The following is a 17,829-nucleotide window of genomic DNA, read 5'->3' as shown; positions in this document are numbered from 1 at the left end:
TAAGAGTCAAATGTAAGGATACGGAAAATAGAAACAACACTATATTTTGTTGCTGTACCAATATATAACGTTTCGCAGTGATGCCTATACGATTCAGTATCTACTTCGTTACCATTCCAACCAAAAGGGTCAACACTGCCTTGCTTCTATGGGGTTAATTTGGTGATGGTAAGTGTAGAGAATACATGTACAGTCAGACACCGTTGTTTCAAAGTTGAATACATCGAGGTATCCGAGATTCGACACAAGAATGACGAAAAGAGAAGGAATACTCAGGGATCATGCTTTTACTTAGAGACAAGCGTAAGTTCGACACAACGGTGTATGACTGTACATGTTAATGCACTGTATCGGATAAGATGTATATGCGAAGATTGGGGAGAAATAGAGAACCTCTCCCTCATGCATTTTGATATCAAATATATTAACAGTCCCCGTGGCTACCGAGGAGTATTAAAACTTTTATCGACGAGTGCTCTTCTTGTCTGATCCCTCCACTTCTCCTCTTCCAAAGTATTCAAGGATCTATCCCACCAATTACATTGCTTTGTGCCCCGTGGAGATCCGATTTCTAATTGGTCCTCAGCAACCCATGATTGTACCCCGTGAAGATCCGGGTTATAATTGATCTTCAGTAACACATGTTGGTCCCCTCTGAAGATCCGAGTTATAATTGATCTTCAGCAACACATGTTTGTCCCATGTGAAGATCCGGGTTATAATTGATCTTCAGCAACACATGATTGTACCCCGTGAAGATCCGAGTTATAATTGATCTTCAGCAACACATGTTTGTCCCATGTGAAGATCTGGGTTATAATTGATCTTCAGCAACACATGTTTGTCCCCCGTGAAGACCCGGGTTATAATTGATCTTCAGTAGCACATGTTTGTCCACTGTCAAGATCCGGGTTATAACTGATCTTCAGCAACACATGATTGTACCCCGTGAAGATCCGAGTTATAATTGATCTTCAGCAACACATGTTTGTCCCCTGTGAAGATCTGGGTTATTATTGATCTTCAGCAACACATGTTTGTCCCCCGTGAAGACCCGGCTTATAATTGATCTTCAGGAACACATGTTTGTCTTAAGAGGCGATTAACGGGATAGGGTAGACTGGCTTGCTGACATGGTCTGTGTCATAGCATCCCAGTTGCGTAGATCAATGCTCATGATGTCACTATAGGCCAAGGCTCGATTTACAGACCACTGTCATACAGCTGAGCTATTGGCTGAGTGCGGCTTAAACAACAAACAAATAAACAAACGAACAGATAAAACTTTTCCTTGTTGTATCTTCAGCATCAGTTTTCTGCTAATTCTCGAGTTGTTTGACGCATTAATTGTGTCACAAATTCCTTCTTTATTTTTTCTGTCTCTTCAGCACTGCGTCAACGAATTTGGTCACTCTCGTTTTATTCTCACTAAGATGTTTGCTGAAAAACAGCTTCATATTGTCTATCGTAGCTATCATGTCAGCATTGCCAGTAGATTGTTCTTTATATATACTGCTAGAGCCTTAGCCGTGTCTGTTACTATTACCAGATGATTGAAATAGTAAACGGAGATTTTTTTTCCGATGAATCGAAAGTGAAAAGGTGAGGGTATCCTGCCTCACCTTTGCATCCGTCTCAAACACATGCAAAGACAAGTCAATTGTTCACCTGAGAGACACATGGGAACATCAAGTATAAATCGAAATAGGGATATCTGTGGACATATTTGTTTTCACAGATGCGTCAAATGTGGAAATGTGTTCCACAAGCCTCCCATAAAACAGCGCCTAGACATAATTACAACGTCCAAGATTGCAAACGGACAGGGTGAAGTATAGTCACCCTTTCATTTTATGCTTCAAGTACAAGAGCACACGTATGGTTCCTAAGATATTACCAGGAATCGATTACTGTCTGAAAAGTTTCTGTGAAGAAGTAAGGATACCCCCATGCATATGATATTATATATACTTTTTCCTCTTGGGTTAGGCGGATGTGTTAACCAGAACACAAATAAATTAACGGCTAGATTACGGTGAGTGATGGAATGTTGTTTTATGCACCAGTCAGCAACACCACGACCCCTTGTAATTAACCGAGTCTGGATCACATAATTCAATTTTTAATATTATCAGCAACGTCCCATGCTGGATGACAAGCGATTAATCAAGTCCCCTGTGTCTGACCACCTGATCCACTGAGTCGCCTCTAACACGTATAGGCTACTAGGGACCTGGAACCCGATCCACATAGCGATCTTAGTGCTAGGTTGGTAGTACATCCCATACTTTATCATAGGCTTACGATTAACGTAGCACTGAGATCGTTTTGTGGAAAGGGCCCTGCTCTAAGTCGAAATCCCAGCGGGGGTATCATGAAAAGAGTCCGGGGGTTTGCTTTACATCTTCACGAATCCAGTTAGTTACAACTGTTACTCCTGTTGGGATGCTGCAAACCAAACCGAACACTCAGCTGTACAGTGGGCATCCAAACATGTGCGAATGAGTGAGTGTGGTTTTACGCCGCTTTTAGCAATATTCCAGCAATACCACGGCAGGGGAGAGCCAGAAATGGGCTTCACACTATGTACCCATGTGGAGAATCGAACCCGGGCATTCGGCGTGACGAGCGAACGCTTGAACCACTAGTCTACCCCACCGCCCCGCATCTGAACATGAACGTCAGGAAAGGGAGACAATGCTCACACCAACATTTCAAGCCGACCTGGTGAGATAACTCACAACTTCACTTCTATAACGGTCGGATTTAGATGAAGGTCTACGTCAAGGACGCGAATACCTGACAAGGGGAGATAACTCACATCTTCACTTCTCTAACGGTCGGATTTAGATGGTCTACGTCAAGGACGCGAATACCTGACAAGGGGAGATAACTCACATCTTCACTTCTCTAACGGTCGGATTTAGATGGTCTACGTCAAGGACGCGAATACCTGACAAGGGGAGATAACTCAGGCTTCACTTCTCTAACGGTCGAATTAAGATGAAGCTCTACGTCACACGAGAATACCCGACAGGGGAGATAACTCACATCTTCACTTCTCTAACACGCGTGGTGCCCACATGGAAGGCACACAGAACAGTGTCTGGACGTACTTTGACTCATGACAACATGTCTATTGTGTGGCAATTACCGTTCAAAAAAGCTTCATGTTTTCGACCCGTCAGATCCCTAGTAACTTGATTGATTGTTGGGCACCGCGCCCCGAGAGGTTAGTGTATTGATCATCTATGACAATTTTGTCCGGTCCAGACTTGATTATTTACAGATCATGACGGCGCAGTATTTCTGACAGGTACACAAGGAACATTCAAGGACCAAGCATGTTTCGTAGATGTCCAAGATGGGCATGGGGACTGTACTCGTTCTAATTCCATCACACGTTTAGTCGAAATAACATCATAATGTCTAAAGCCCGTGGCTCATAGCTTATCTTATCTTTTTAATATACAGAAATCAATACGTACATATGACGTGTCATATGGGCTTTCGAGACAGAGTCCTAATTTAAGTGGTAGCCCTTGATATATTGCCAATTACAAACATTAAACCATAAAAAAAGATCAAATATATTTTCGATCCCAATATGGCTTCCTTAAATATGTTATGACTCACGGGGTTGACTGATAACGTTAGATCGACCGACTTGTACATAAATCACATTTCAAAGACACCCACGATATCCTCTCAACGAGTGGGCCGTGAACTCCAGGCGGTTTCCATTGTGCACCCTGTGACAGGGCTGTTCTCTCACCCCCACGATACCCCCTTATAAAATGGTCGCTTTTATAGTCGGGTACAATCAACCCGGCGACCAACATCTCTAGGTCACTGATACAATTCACGTGCTGAAATGTTGTTCAAAGGCCAGACAATGGGTATTGACCGAGGTTTCTGGTTCGGCAAACTGGCAACTCGAACTGTTATCATTAGGGACTTAACTCATGTTACAGCGATCCGAGTATCCACGCAACAGGACACGCTTCATGTGTTTCTGTACCCTACACCTTAAAACTTGTCTTGCAGGAGGTACCCCGTAAACTGCATGATACAACACATGAATAATACATCACCTGAGAAGCCTTTCACATGCATTCTTGAATCGCCGAGTACATTTGTCTAGACGCTAAGAAACGTCTGCTTTCAAATGTCGAATTCTAGAATTTCTTGAAAAACAGTTTGGACTTCAGGTGCATCTTGTTTGTTGCTTTCAAGCTTAGCTGCTCATGTGCTGTGAATCGCATGCTTGACTGATAAAACACACAAGGTGTTAATTTTAAGGAAGAGCGCCTTACGTAGGCCCATACAAATGTGAATACAAAGATACATGTGCCGTGGTTCTGTTTCCCGCATGTGTGCAAGAATGTCGCGTAGAAGGGAACAGTGGATGCAATGAATCTTCCATGTAGTACTCCATTGTGCTTATTTTTGAAGTTTTAGATACCAGCATGCATCACGATGTTTGCGCTATATAAAACAATATGGATACAAAAATGTCTTTAGATTTACAATAGATTTCAGGCTGGACAGAGAATCATTATTAACATGCATATTTATATGATTTTAAATATCTTTATCTTTACGTTTATTTACACTGGACATAAATTCATCAAATTTATGCACCCAGGTTTACGTTAGTGAGTGACTTGAGTTTTACGCCGCTTTTAACATCATTCCAGTTATATCGCGGCGTGTTAGCATAATGTGGGAGGAAAGCCCGAAGTGATGCAGGTCTGAGATGTTTACGACTTCGGTGAAACCCACGAGCACGGGTATGGTGCTGACAAACCTAGAAACATAATCGGGGCGAACCGGGATTCGACCCCACAATCATAGGTTCCTGGCGTGCCCAAGGAACGCAACTCTGCACAGCGAATCGCGGCGCCGTAGACGACTGGGCCACCCGTGCCCACCAGGTTTACGTTAACATAGCTTAACATAGACATAGGGATAATGTTGATATTAATGTTTTAGTTGGTGTTATCAGTATACAACCCGCCTCTAATGTTTGCAATATTTTTGGACGACCCTCTCCATGGCCCTGCACATTGCTTACACGTATCTTCCAAAATATGTATATTATTTTAATTCCCTCTGACACGCCTTCCGATAAATGATCAGTAAAATAAAATGACGCTGATGTTAAGAGGACTTCAAAGATTAGAGATGCAGTGAGTCATTTAAAACTGAATTTTATTGTGCCCAGAGGGAGAATCTATCCACTAACACTTTAACGCCGGACGGGTGTGTTTGTCTTTTCATATGCAAATAGGTTATACGTATTCATTTGTGTCAGATTAGACCCCTGCTGCACATGCACGATGAATAAACAAAACACCGCCTCACATCAAGGATGCTATTTCAAACCTCCTCATCGTGAACGCTTACATCTATTTGATCTGCTGAAACCTGCGTTCTCGCCCTGTGCCTCGAGGCTAGATTCACTCTGAAGCATCTCATGCATGTAAGCCAGTCCACCCAAGTTACGAAAGATGTGTTGGCTGGATTGTGCTGTGTCACCGTGCTCCGATGGCGTCGAACATTCCCAATTCAGTCAACAAGTGGTTTGTCATATGATAAGTAGGCTGTTTATAAGATATTTACCCTCAGACCTTGTGAGCACGAATTATCGATTGAATGTGTAATGTGAATTTGGAACCTTCCCAGATTATAGTTTGACAAAAAATGAAAGATGTTCTCTGCAAATGATTTACTACATTAAACCATTAAAAAATAAGAAGAAATATATCAAAACTCCTCAATACACTTTTCATGTATACTCCGTAACAATCAGAAACGTTATCCGTAACAGTTCATTGTATATTACGATTCGAGCTCGGCTATTATACAGACAGTATCCGTTATAGCGTGAGTGTTATGAATCATAACAAGTTATATTGGAGCGGTTATGTGTCGTTTAAACAATAGTTCAGTTACATTTCTTTGAAGCGCGATTTGCGGCCACCTGTTAACCGTTATTGCACAAAAGACCTTTTCGCGAAAACCTGGTGTCACTGTCTAGTAGTGATTAACGACACATGCTTATGATGTATTTCTGAATCGTACGGGCGGTCGGGTAGCCTAGTGGTTAAAGCGTTCGCTCGTCACGCCGACGACCCGGGTTATTGCTGGAATATTGCTAAAAGCGGCGTAAAACCATACTCACTCACTCACTCTGAATCGTACACTGGACATTTATGATTACAGAAATATTTTGTCGCTTTTATTTATCATATTAAACATATGACAAATAAGCGTGTTATAGTATACAAGAAATGTTAGCCTGAAAGGCAAAAACGCATCATATGTTAGAGATAAATGAAAGTTGGGAACGTTGCACAATCTTCGTCCCGAGTTTTATACAGATAAGGGAGTTATGTATGTGACAAAGGTACATATATTAGCAATTGACAACCAGCTACATACCTGGTTTCATAACTATTTGATAGTAATTCATAAACACAGGATCGTGATATAGTCGGAATCGTACAATGGACAACATTTTTTATGATTATGTCGGTTTTATTTACATCAATTACAAACCGTGAAATGTGAAAGGGCTAATAAGCATGTACAAACCCATTCTATTCTCCCTGTGTGAATTGTATACGCACAGGTAGCGTTTGCTTAAGAGTGAGTGAGTTGGGTTTACGCCGCTTTTAACAGTATTCCAGTTATATCGCGGCGTGTCAGCTTAATGTAGGAGGAAAGCCCGAAGTTATGCAGGTTTCAGACATTTACCACTTCGGTGAAACCCACGAGCACGGGTATGGTGTTGACAAACCTAGAAACATAATCGGGGCGAACCGGGATTCGAACCCACAATCATGGGTTCCTTGCGTGCCCAAGGGACGCAACTCTGCACAGCGAATTGCGGCGCCTTAGACGACTGGGCCACCCGTGCCCCCACATTTGCTTAAGAAGGCGTACGAGGTATCACTGAGCTCATATACAGTTGAACAGACAGGAGTCGAATAATTCTAAAACAGGAATTTACAACAACTGAAAGTGTCAATGGAGATGTGTTTCTGACAGAGCTCGTCCCCGCCCGTAGAGTGTCAGTTTACACGTTTATGTAAGTGGCGTGTGTTGGACCAGTTACTTCAAGTTTGCAGGACTGATAACGATTCTACTGGTTGGAAAGGTCATGTTTTGTTATCAGACACGTAAAACAGGTTTTCAAAACTTGCTCGGATTAAGACCATTATTGAGTTATTTTGAATACTATTAATCAACTTACGTGGGTTTACTGTCCGCATTGCTAACCTGTCGTGAACAGCAACTGAGCTGCAGTAAACGGAAGCGAAGGGATCAGAATTAAATTACATTTAAATGTAGCTTTCCGTTCCTCTAAGTTTCCGTTTGTATTGTAAAATTAATGTTATTAACATGACACTTTGTGTTGGAGGGTTTCGGCGATCCTGGCACAGTCAGGCTCATCATCAGCTCAGGGCCCTTGCCCCCTCAACACGCAGCCCAGACAGCGAATGGGGCTTCTCCAAGGAAGCACTGTCTAGTCAAACCCACCCAGAACTTTTCGGAGAATGTGAAGACTCCCCAACACTTCAGCCTTCTGCATTACCCAGATTGTGAGAAGGGCTGTATTCCTGGCAGCAAACCTCTCCCAATTTCTGTCAACAGATTGGGAGGTACCAAACCCAAGGCACCGAGAACAATGGGGAGTCGGACAACTTGGTACTTGGGATGCAAGGGTGACATTTCGAAAGCGAGGTCCGCATATTTGCCATGTTTTTCCTCAATCTTGTCTATCACGTAAGTGTCAAAGGGGATAGAAAATTCAATGATATAAATAATTTCATTGGATTCATCAGAAAGGACAAGATCAGGTTTGTTGGCCTGGATACGTCTAAGGCTGTAATTGGGCCTTTTCCAAAGATTTTGTATTTATCATTTTCCATGACACCCTCTACATATTCCGGGTCGTCAAAACCACAAACATTGCGAAGACGGTAATATAATGATCGAGCTACACCATCATGTCGTTTAAGATACTGTGTTTGTGCCAAAGCTGGGCATCCACTGACAATGTGTTGGACAGTCTATTTAATTCATTACATAATCTACATTTCATATTTACATCTTGATGCAAATTCACACATTGACGGTTTCGAGTGGGAAGTGACTGGTCCTGAGCAGTAAACAGAAAGCCTTCATTTTCACTTTTCAGGCCAGACGACTTCATCCAAGGGAAGGACTCTGGAGGATTATTATTATTATTAATGTACATGCGTATTTTTCGTCAGCTTGATAGGCATATATAGGCATAATTAAATAGGTATGAAACTTCACTGTCTGCGCATGCCAGACTAGCAAGGAAGATTGCAATTCAACCTACTTTTCAAGTTCAACGTACTCCTGACAAAGCGGTCTCTGTCATTCACTGCATGGTTTTATGTCACTGAATGGCTGCAAGAGAGAGGACATATTGCTGAATACTCCAAGCCCTTGATAAATGCGCCACCGGTGACATCAACAACGTCAGTATTCATAGATCATGTGAGGAGTTTGCATTGACACATCCAACGCACTGTCACACCCCAGTGGAAGATGTTTTCTTAAGCAGAGTACATGCGCAAATATGCACCCCAAGGAGTCCTGGATTCATAACGACATTGGTATGCATTCAGTTGTCGCATATCAAGGCTTGGGTAACGTGACCCAAGGCGAGCAAATCGCTGTCGTGTTTGTAAGTTACTGTATAACCGTCGAATTGTGGGCGCGTTGTCAAATGGTGCTCAAAGTGGATAAATGGGATGATGTGTTTGAGTCAATACTTTTGTAATATGTCCCTTAATAGTTACACTATTGCTGAAAGAAACTTCCACCTCCTCGGTCGAGAACGAGTTTATTAACGAAACACAACCAAGTATCACCAGGTTATGAGTGAGTGAGTGAGTATGGTTTTATATCGCCTTTAGGAATATTCCAGCAAAATCACGGACACCAGAAATGGGCTTCACATATTGTATCCATGTGGGGAATCGAACCCGGGTCTTTGGCGAGAAGGGCGAACGCTTAAACCATTAGGCTAACCCCCGCCCAACCAAGTTCAGAACCACGTGCATATAAAATGTCATTAAGTTTCGGTTGATCAAGTATACTATGGGTTTAGCATTCAGCAATATTCAAATTATATGACAGCTGCCTTTAAATAATCGAGTCGGGAGCAGATAATCCAGTGATCGATATTATGAACAACGACCTACGCCGTCGGGGTACGATGACACGCAATGAACCAAGTCACCGAGCTTGTCTAAGGCGCCGCAATTCGCTGTGCAGAGTTGCGTCCCTTTGGCACGCCAGAAACCTGTGATTGTGGGTTCGAAGTCCTGTTCGCCAAGATTATGTTTCTAGGTTTGTCAACATCATACCCGTGCTCGTGGGTTTCACCGAAGTGGTAAACATCTGAGACCTGCGTCACTTGGGGCTTTCCTCCCACATTAAGCTGACACACCGTGATATGACTGGAATACTGTTAAAAGCGGCGTTGAACACAAATTCACTCACTCACCCTATCCGTTTTATTGTACATGCATTGCACACTGTTTCTTGGTATTGTGTCATAAGCAGTTAAACAATAGCCGAAATCATATACTGAACAACAAAAGTTCCTGTGACATTGAATAAGATTTAATGCAAAGTTATGGTTTTTACCAAATTTGAAACAGATTAATGACTCCTGTAAGTGTTCAAATGGTTTAATTTGCCATACTGACTTCAGAAAATGAGTTTTTTCATAAAATACATGAACATGCCAAAATGTCAATATACATATCAATAGCGTGTGTGTCCATCTGTGGTTGCGATGCAAGCAACACATCTTCGTCTCATGGAATGGGCCAGGCGTCGCACAAAGTCCTGTGGGATATCTGTCCATATCTGCTTGAGCATGCTTCGAAGTTCCTGGAGTGTCTGTGGAACACGTGGTTGACGTCGAAGGCGCCGATCCATCTCATCCCACATGTGCTCGATTGGTGAGAGATCAGGGGAGCGAGTCGGCCAAGAGATGACATTCACGTTGTTTTGTTTGAAGGGAATCCTGAACAAGTCGAGCAATATGAGGCCGGGCGTTGTCATGTTGAAAGGTAATGCTTGGGCCATGACGACGCAAAAACGGTAGAACAACAGGGCCGATGATCTCGTCGCGGTAGCGCTGTCCATTGAGATTTCCCTCTACCACTACCAAACGGGTCCTCTGTCCCATACCATAACGCTGCCGGCCCCGAACCATGACAATGATTGACGTAACGTTCACCTCGACGTCGGTACACTCGAATCCGTCCATCGCTGTGGCTGAGGTGAAAACGGGACTCGTCAGTGTCCCCACTGCATGGCCGTCCAGCGTAGACGCTGTCTGCACCACTGTAGACGTGCTTGACGATGGTTTCCTGTCAAAATGGAACGTCTGGCGGGTCTTCTGGCGACAATCCCTGCACATCTGAGGCGACGACGTGCGGTTTGTGAAGATATTCGTCGAAGGCCAGGGATGCTTCTTGCAGTCACTGTTGCTGGCTGGAATCGATTTCGTAGGTGTGTTGTTCGAATCCAGGTGTCTTGTCGATTATTGGTTACGCGTGGCCTCTGACTGCATTCGTCTGTTGCCAACGTTGCCATAAACACCAAATAGTGTTTCTGTGGACGTTAAATTGTCTTGCAACATCACGTTGACTCGATCCTGCTTCAAGCATACCAATGGCTCGCAGACGCTCATTTTCGGACAGGCGTGGCATTTCGTAATGTTGAAAATTGCGTAATTTTTATTTGTTTTGAGTGGTTGTTATCAGCACGATGCTAAATAATGCATATGGAATCCCGTTAACGCACATGTTTTTATACCCATTCTTGGGTTGTGAAATGCATGAGGCTGGCATAAAAGTCAACTTTTGCATGGAATGCATGCTTTTCTGTAGCAGTTGCGTTTTTGTGACTTGATTCCATACATGTATATAATATTTAAAACCAAACTTTACTTGTTTGAAAAATACACTAAAATATTGGTGTCACAGGAACTTTTGTTGTTGAGTATACTACTAATCACTAACAGTATACACCAGATCATTAATGATATATGAAACCACTGTGACTTTAACGAATGCTACAATCTCTTTATCAACTACGGATAATCATTAACTTCCTTAAAATTTTAATCTGCGTCTACAGACAAATATCGATGTGATGAGCGAGTTAATCAACAACCTGATCTTGTTTCTAAGTTTTCTATAACGTCCGAGAACAACAGTCGCAGCATGGGGTCTTTCTCTTTGTTAAATAATGTTATTTATTTATATAAATCAATATGGAACCCACGTTTTATAAATACAGCCACTTAAAAAGGATTGTTATTTTTTAATATCTCTCTCTGGATATGGATTACTTCGCTTTGCAAACCATGGGAACGACACAGTGTTGTAGGTTCGTTGACGATAATGAAAGCTCGCTTCAATAGATATAGTGTTAAGTACATGACGTCTTGAACCATGCGTGTCTCTGCGTGTTTGCGACAGGGCCTTAAAAACAGTACATCACTCAGTTTTGACTGACAAAACATATAAAGAGATGATTGTTTTACACTGGTTGACAAGGGACCTAATCGAAAAATAGAAGAAAAAAATCATATATTTTTATGGGTGAAGCTCATTTCTGGTGTACCCCGCCCATATATTGACGGAATATTGCTTAAAACGGCGTAAAACCATACTCACTCACTTTAACATATACAGCTACAAATAGCAAACAAAAGCATCTGCTTACTTTATAACAATAATTGATCAAAATGATTGTATCTAGGCTTTGTCTTGCGAACGTTCGGCAAAGAATTGATCTTCAACAACCCGTATATGACCGCTGTCATATAACTGGAATATTACTTAAACAACAAACAAACACATACTTTTGCCACAGCAGTCAGCATATGAAGAGAACAAAGTCTTCTCTGGGAGCGGCAATGGCATGTGCATTTACATTAAAATATTTAGCATCCTGCGTACATACAGTATAAACATTAAATTGTGTCATAATATAACTGTTTGTCAATAAAATAGAAACACAGGTAAAAGCAGTATTTCTATCTGTATATTAACCAGCCTAACCTTATCGGTTAGCAAACACCCATTAACCACCACGTCAAAATTCCGTCCTCCTATACAATTACAGTAAACTACGGTTGTAACGAACTCAAAAGGACCACTAATTTTAATTCGTAATAACCGTAATTCGTTTTAAGTATATGTACAACACATATACAGCAAATGGACGGGACCAACAAATAGTTCGTTATATCCGTCAGGTCGTTATAAACGTGTTTACTGTACTGTAGTTTATCGTAAATGTCAAATGTCGGTCACAGCGTGGATTCGTGTCTCTCGTTAAAGTTCACAGATCAAAGTTACTTTTGCCATTGTGAGTATTTTCAGATTCGAAGGTGTTATTTTCACAGTCCTATCATTTGAATATTTGAAACCTCCAGATATAATCGAACACTCAATAACCCCTGACAATCTGGGGACACAGTATGTCTATGTTAAAGATATACTCTGCTATTACTTGTACATAAGGTGCCTTCTTCAACCCCATTACAAGGATTCCCTACAGCGTTATCTCTCCGATCGCTTTGTGGAACTCGACTCTGGTCTTATTACAGCGGTCGATTATGTACAATACATTATGAATGTATGGTTCCTTTGTCAAGAATGAAGACATTCCCCACATGTGTTTCTTTCAGTTGACTCTGTTCCCTAAATGCCAAAGACTATCCAAGCTGAACGGGTAATAACTATCTTGAGGTTGTCTGAACACTGCCTGTCCGAGCATCAAGAGGCGCCATTACAAATACGCCATCGATGTGTCATAGCATAACAGTGGCCTGTATCTCCACACCTGACTGGCGTTACCAGTAGGGCGCTGTAACTTAGACAGCCACTTCTGTTTTCTTTGACAACAAAACCGATAAACGGTGTCCCTTGATATGATGACTTGCTGGGTGACAATCTGGCGCATCAGCAAGTTTGGAGAATGTGCTATGTGGACCGAAAGTATGGCGGGTGATACCGGTAGAAAAAGGGCATGCTTACTCTTATCCTTGCGAACACCTGGTATCATCACTGATTTTCGGTGATCCATTCATTTCATTCTTACCGCTAATTTTTCTTTTACGTCAAGTGGAATCTGTTTCAGCGGATATTGGAGACTGGTTATTTTGAGGTGTTGACGTTTTCGTTATACCCTTTTCGCGAACACATAGTGTCATCAATGACGCATAGGATGATATCAACTTTCTTCACTGTTCCACCTTTTACACCCAATGAAATATTCGAGATTTAATATTGCTCTGGCGTTGCCAGTTTGAATTTACAAGCTCTAAACTTTTCTTTCTCCAGTATATCTGTAAACGTTTAAACTTTTAATTAAATAATAGCGACAAAACCCTTTCCATGATAATAATACTCCGGTAAATAATAACACGTCGGGGGTGGGGGGTGGAGTGGGGTTGGGGGTTGGGGTTGGGGTTGGGGTTGGGGTTGGGGTTGGGGTTGGGGGTGGGGGTGGGGGTGGTTGAAGTACGGGTGGTCCCGTCGTCTAAAGTGCACCAGAATCCTATGATTGTGGGTTCGAATCCTGGTTCGCCCCGATTATGTTTCTAGGTTTGTCAGCAACATACCCGTGCTCGTGGGTTTCACCGAACGTCTGAGACCTGCATCACTTCGGGCTTTCCTCCCACATTCAGCTGACACGCGTGATATAACTGGAATACTGTTAAAAGCAGCGTTAAACCAAACTCACTCACACACTATAACGTCTCATCCAGATATATTGAAAAAGTGACTATTAACGCCATCTGTCACAGAGCCTGACCACTCAATATCAATTTGAGTCGCCCCTCACGACAAGCACGAGGCACTGATAGCCTATTCTGACCCGGAATCCCAACGAAGATCTGGATGTAGATGTGAACTCCAGAAGTGGAGTATAGAATATTTGTTTTCAGCTTGTTGAACAATGTGGTGACTTGATACTTTGTTAACTGACTTTGGACCCAATATACAACCAAATAGAATTGCTTTTCATTTTTCTACTCATCAGTGCTTCGAAATTTGAGGTAGAAGGGACGACTTCAAATATGACATGGACAATTTCCCCTTCATCTGGGTACCAATGCAAGTGAACGCCATCTCCGAGACCTTACTGTTTTGTTGAACTATTGTCTACCCAAGACGGGTACCAATGCAAGTGAACGCCATCTCCGAGACCTTACCGTCTTGTTGAACTATTGTCTACCTACTACGGGTACCAATGCAAGCGTACGCTATCTCCGAGATCTTACTGTTTTGTTGAACTATTGTCTACTTAAGACGGGTACCAATGCAAGTGAACGCCATCTCCTAGACCTCACTGTTTTGTTGAACTATTGTCTACTTAAGACGGGTACCAAAGCAAGTGAACGCCATCTCCTAAACCTTACTGTTTTGTTGAACTATTGTCTACTTAAGACGGGTACCAAAGCAAGTGAACGCCATCTCCTAAACCTTACTGTTTTGTTGAACTATTGTCTACTTAAGACGGGTACCAATGCAAGTCAACGTCATCTCCTAGACCTCACTGTTTTGTTGAACTATTGTCTACCTAAGACGGGTACCAAAGCAAGTGAACGCCATCTCCTAAACCTTACTGTTTTGTTGAACTATTGTCTACTTAAGACGGGTACCAATGCAAGTCAACGTCATCTCCTAGACCTCACTGTTTTGTTGAACTATTGTCTACCTAAGACGGGTACCAATGCAAGTGTACGCCATCTCCTAAACCTTACTGTTTTTTTAACTATTGTCGACCTAAGACGGGTACCAATGCAAGTGAACGTCATCTCCTAGACCTTACTGTTTTGTTAAACTATTGTCTATCTAAGACGGATACGATTGCAAGCGTACGCTATCTCCGAGACCTTACTGTTTTGTTGAACTATTGTCTACTTAAGACGGGTACCAATGCAAGTGAACGCCATCTCCTAGACCTCACCGTTTTGTTGAACTATTGTCTACTTAAGACGGGTACCAATGTAAGTGAACGCCATCTCCGAGACCTCACTGTTTTGTTAAACTATTGTCTACTTAAGACGGGTACCAATGCAAGTGAACGCCATCTCCTAGACCTTACTGTCTTGTTAAACTATTGTCTACTTAAGACGGGTACCAATGCAAGTGAACGCCATCTCCGAGACCTTACTGTTTTGTTGAACTATTGTCTACTTAAGACGGGTACCAATGCAAGTGAACGCCATCTCCTAGACCTTACTGTCTTGTTGAACTATTGTCTACTTAAGACGGGTACCAATGCAAGTGTACGTCATCTCCTAGACCTCACTGTTTTGTTGAACTGTTGTCTACTTAAGACGGGTACCAATGCAAGTGAACGCCATCTCCTAGACCTTACTGTCTTGTTGAACTATTGTCTACTTAAGACGGGTACCAATGCAAGTGTACGTCATCTCCTAGACCTCACTGTTTTGTTGAACTATTGTCTACTTAAGACGGGTACCAATGCAAGTGTACGTCATCTCCTAGACCTCACTGTTTTGTTGAACTATTGTCTACTTAAGACGGGTACCAATGCAAGTGTACGTCATCTCCTAGACCTCACTGTTTTGTTGAACTAGTGTCTACCTAAGACGGGTACCAATGCAAGTGAACGTCATCTCCTAGACCTCACTGTTTTGTTGAACTATTGTCTACCTAAGACGGGTACCAATGCAAGTGAACGCCATCTCCTAGACCTTACTGTCTTGTTGAACTATTGTCTACCCAAGACGGGTACCAATGCAAGTGAACGCCATCTCCTAGACCTAACTGTCTTTTTGAACTATTGTCTACCTAAGACGGGTACCAATGCAAGTGAACGCCATCTCCTAGACCTAACTGTCTTTTTGAACTATTGTCTACCTAAGACGGGTACCAATGCAAGTGTACGCCATCTCCGAGACCTAACTGTCTTGTTGAACTATGGTGTACCTAAGACGGGTACCAATGCAAGTGTACGCCATCTCCTAGACCTTACTGTCTTGTTGAACTATTGTCTACCTAAGACTGCCCAGAGCTTCTACATGCTTGTCTTCTCGAGCTTTTAACCACTGGTACATATAACATGCTTCATTATAATATGTAATATTGCTGACTGTGGCATAAAACGATACGCACTCATTTATTTACAATTCAATTTCATACCTGCATAATTAGTGAGTGAGTTGGGTTTAACGCCGCTTTTAACAGTATTCCAGTTATATCACGGCGTGTCAGCTTAATGTGGGAGGAAAGCCCGAAGTGATGCAGGTCTCAGACGTTTACCACTTCGTTGAAACCCACGAGCACGGGTATGGTGCTGACAAACCTAGAAACATAATCGGGGCGAACCGGGATTCGAACCCACAATCATAGATTTCTGGCGTGCCCAAAGGACGCAACTCTGCACAGCGAATCGCGGCGCCTTAGACGACTGGGCCACCCGTGCCCCCACCTGCATAATTAACGGAAAGACATGTCTGAATCCTCAAATTACTTGAGAAATAACGTATCACTATGCACACACAATGCCATTCAGAAAGTGGTCAAATGTAACAAATGTTATATAAGTGGGCTCACGCTTTCTGAGTAAAGTTTTGGGCTGCGTCCCGTCCGGGACTGCCAGTTTGAGGCACCAAATCGCCAGCACATAAAGTCAGCGATCTAAACCACTCAGCCACCGAGGCTTCCACAAAATGAAAGTCCGACAAAAAGGTGAGCTTATTTTGCCCTACTGGTAGCACCCGCCACAAACACATGCAAAGGCAAGTCAATTCATTCTAAACGTACAAATAAGTCGGCATACATTCCGTCCACAGGATAAACTGAACGGTCCTTTATCATAGACTGTTTAAGCTCTATTACCTGGTTTGGCTAAGCTACGTTTAATCTAAACATACAAGACAAACTCATATTAGATGTAATAGGAACATTTTATTATGAAAATAGCGAAACACAAACAGGAAATGACAACATTTTTTCTACGGCATGAACCATTAACAGGAGAACAATCTTCGGAAAACAACTGAGATCCATTGAAATACTATATGAATAAATATTCGAATCGGTAACAACATGTTTAAGAACAAAATTACAATTCGATCTGGTATCATTTGGAGGTGGGAATGGATATCATGTGTTGGAGTCATAACACTACCAATATATCATACATGAACTACAGCACAATAGAACACCTATCTAAAGACAAAACTACAGCCTTTATATAGGTAAGAACAATTCGATCAACGATGTACTGTACAAACTAATCTCATAACAATACAATACTAATATCACGTTGGAACTATCATGGCACCATTGTCTTTCTCTCGCAGAGATTCGCCATATAACTTGAGGTTTCTGTAAAGCAATTGGTATATATGGCAATTGTCACATGCCGTATGTCCTATACATAGCACTGGTAAGTGTCTATCATACTGAATGCTACTATATGTTATCATTGAGCATAAGCTATTAAGAATGAAAAATAAGTGATTCATATTTCGATCGGAATCACACACTTAGCACGTAATGCACGTATGTCTTTAAGGATCGGTGTATGTTTTGTGATATCATGGCGAGGTGCCTCAGTTCCTGTAACTAAGAAATGGCAAGTTGGCACTGTGTTGCCTAGTAGAAATCTGTAGGCTTGCACCTATAATACCGTATCTGAAACATAGTAGAAAAACAAAGGTAAGAACAACCTAAACGAACTAGTAAAGGAAACGTACCACCGAAACAAGAA

General features: G+C 42.1%; 1 protein-coding gene across 1 annotated transcript in view; it reads right to left on the bottom strand.

Moving 5' to 3' along the window:
- Positions 1–17,001: 17,001 nt before the first annotated feature.
- The window catches only part of LOC124135428 (SCO-spondin-like), an 87,443-nt gene continuing 86,615 nt past the window's right edge, over positions 17,002–17,829 (bottom strand). The window contains exon 75 of the mRNA XM_048385996.1: positions 17,002–17,753. Within this exon, the coding sequence (XP_048241953.1) occupies positions 17,715–17,753 (39 nt within the window). The 3' untranslated portion in view covers positions 17,002–17,714. The remainder of the gene's footprint in view (positions 17,754–17,829) is intronic.

This window comes from Haliotis rufescens, unplaced genomic scaffold (assembly GCF_023055435.1).
Source record: "Haliotis rufescens isolate VD_foot unplaced genomic scaffold, xgHalRufe1.0.p SCAF_6, whole genome shotgun sequence".
NCBI classification, from domain to species: Eukaryota; Metazoa; Mollusca; class Gastropoda; order Lepetellida; family Haliotidae; genus Haliotis; species Haliotis rufescens.
Note: the sequence above shows the minus strand (reverse complement) of the source record. Positions and strands in the feature narration are given on the sequence as shown.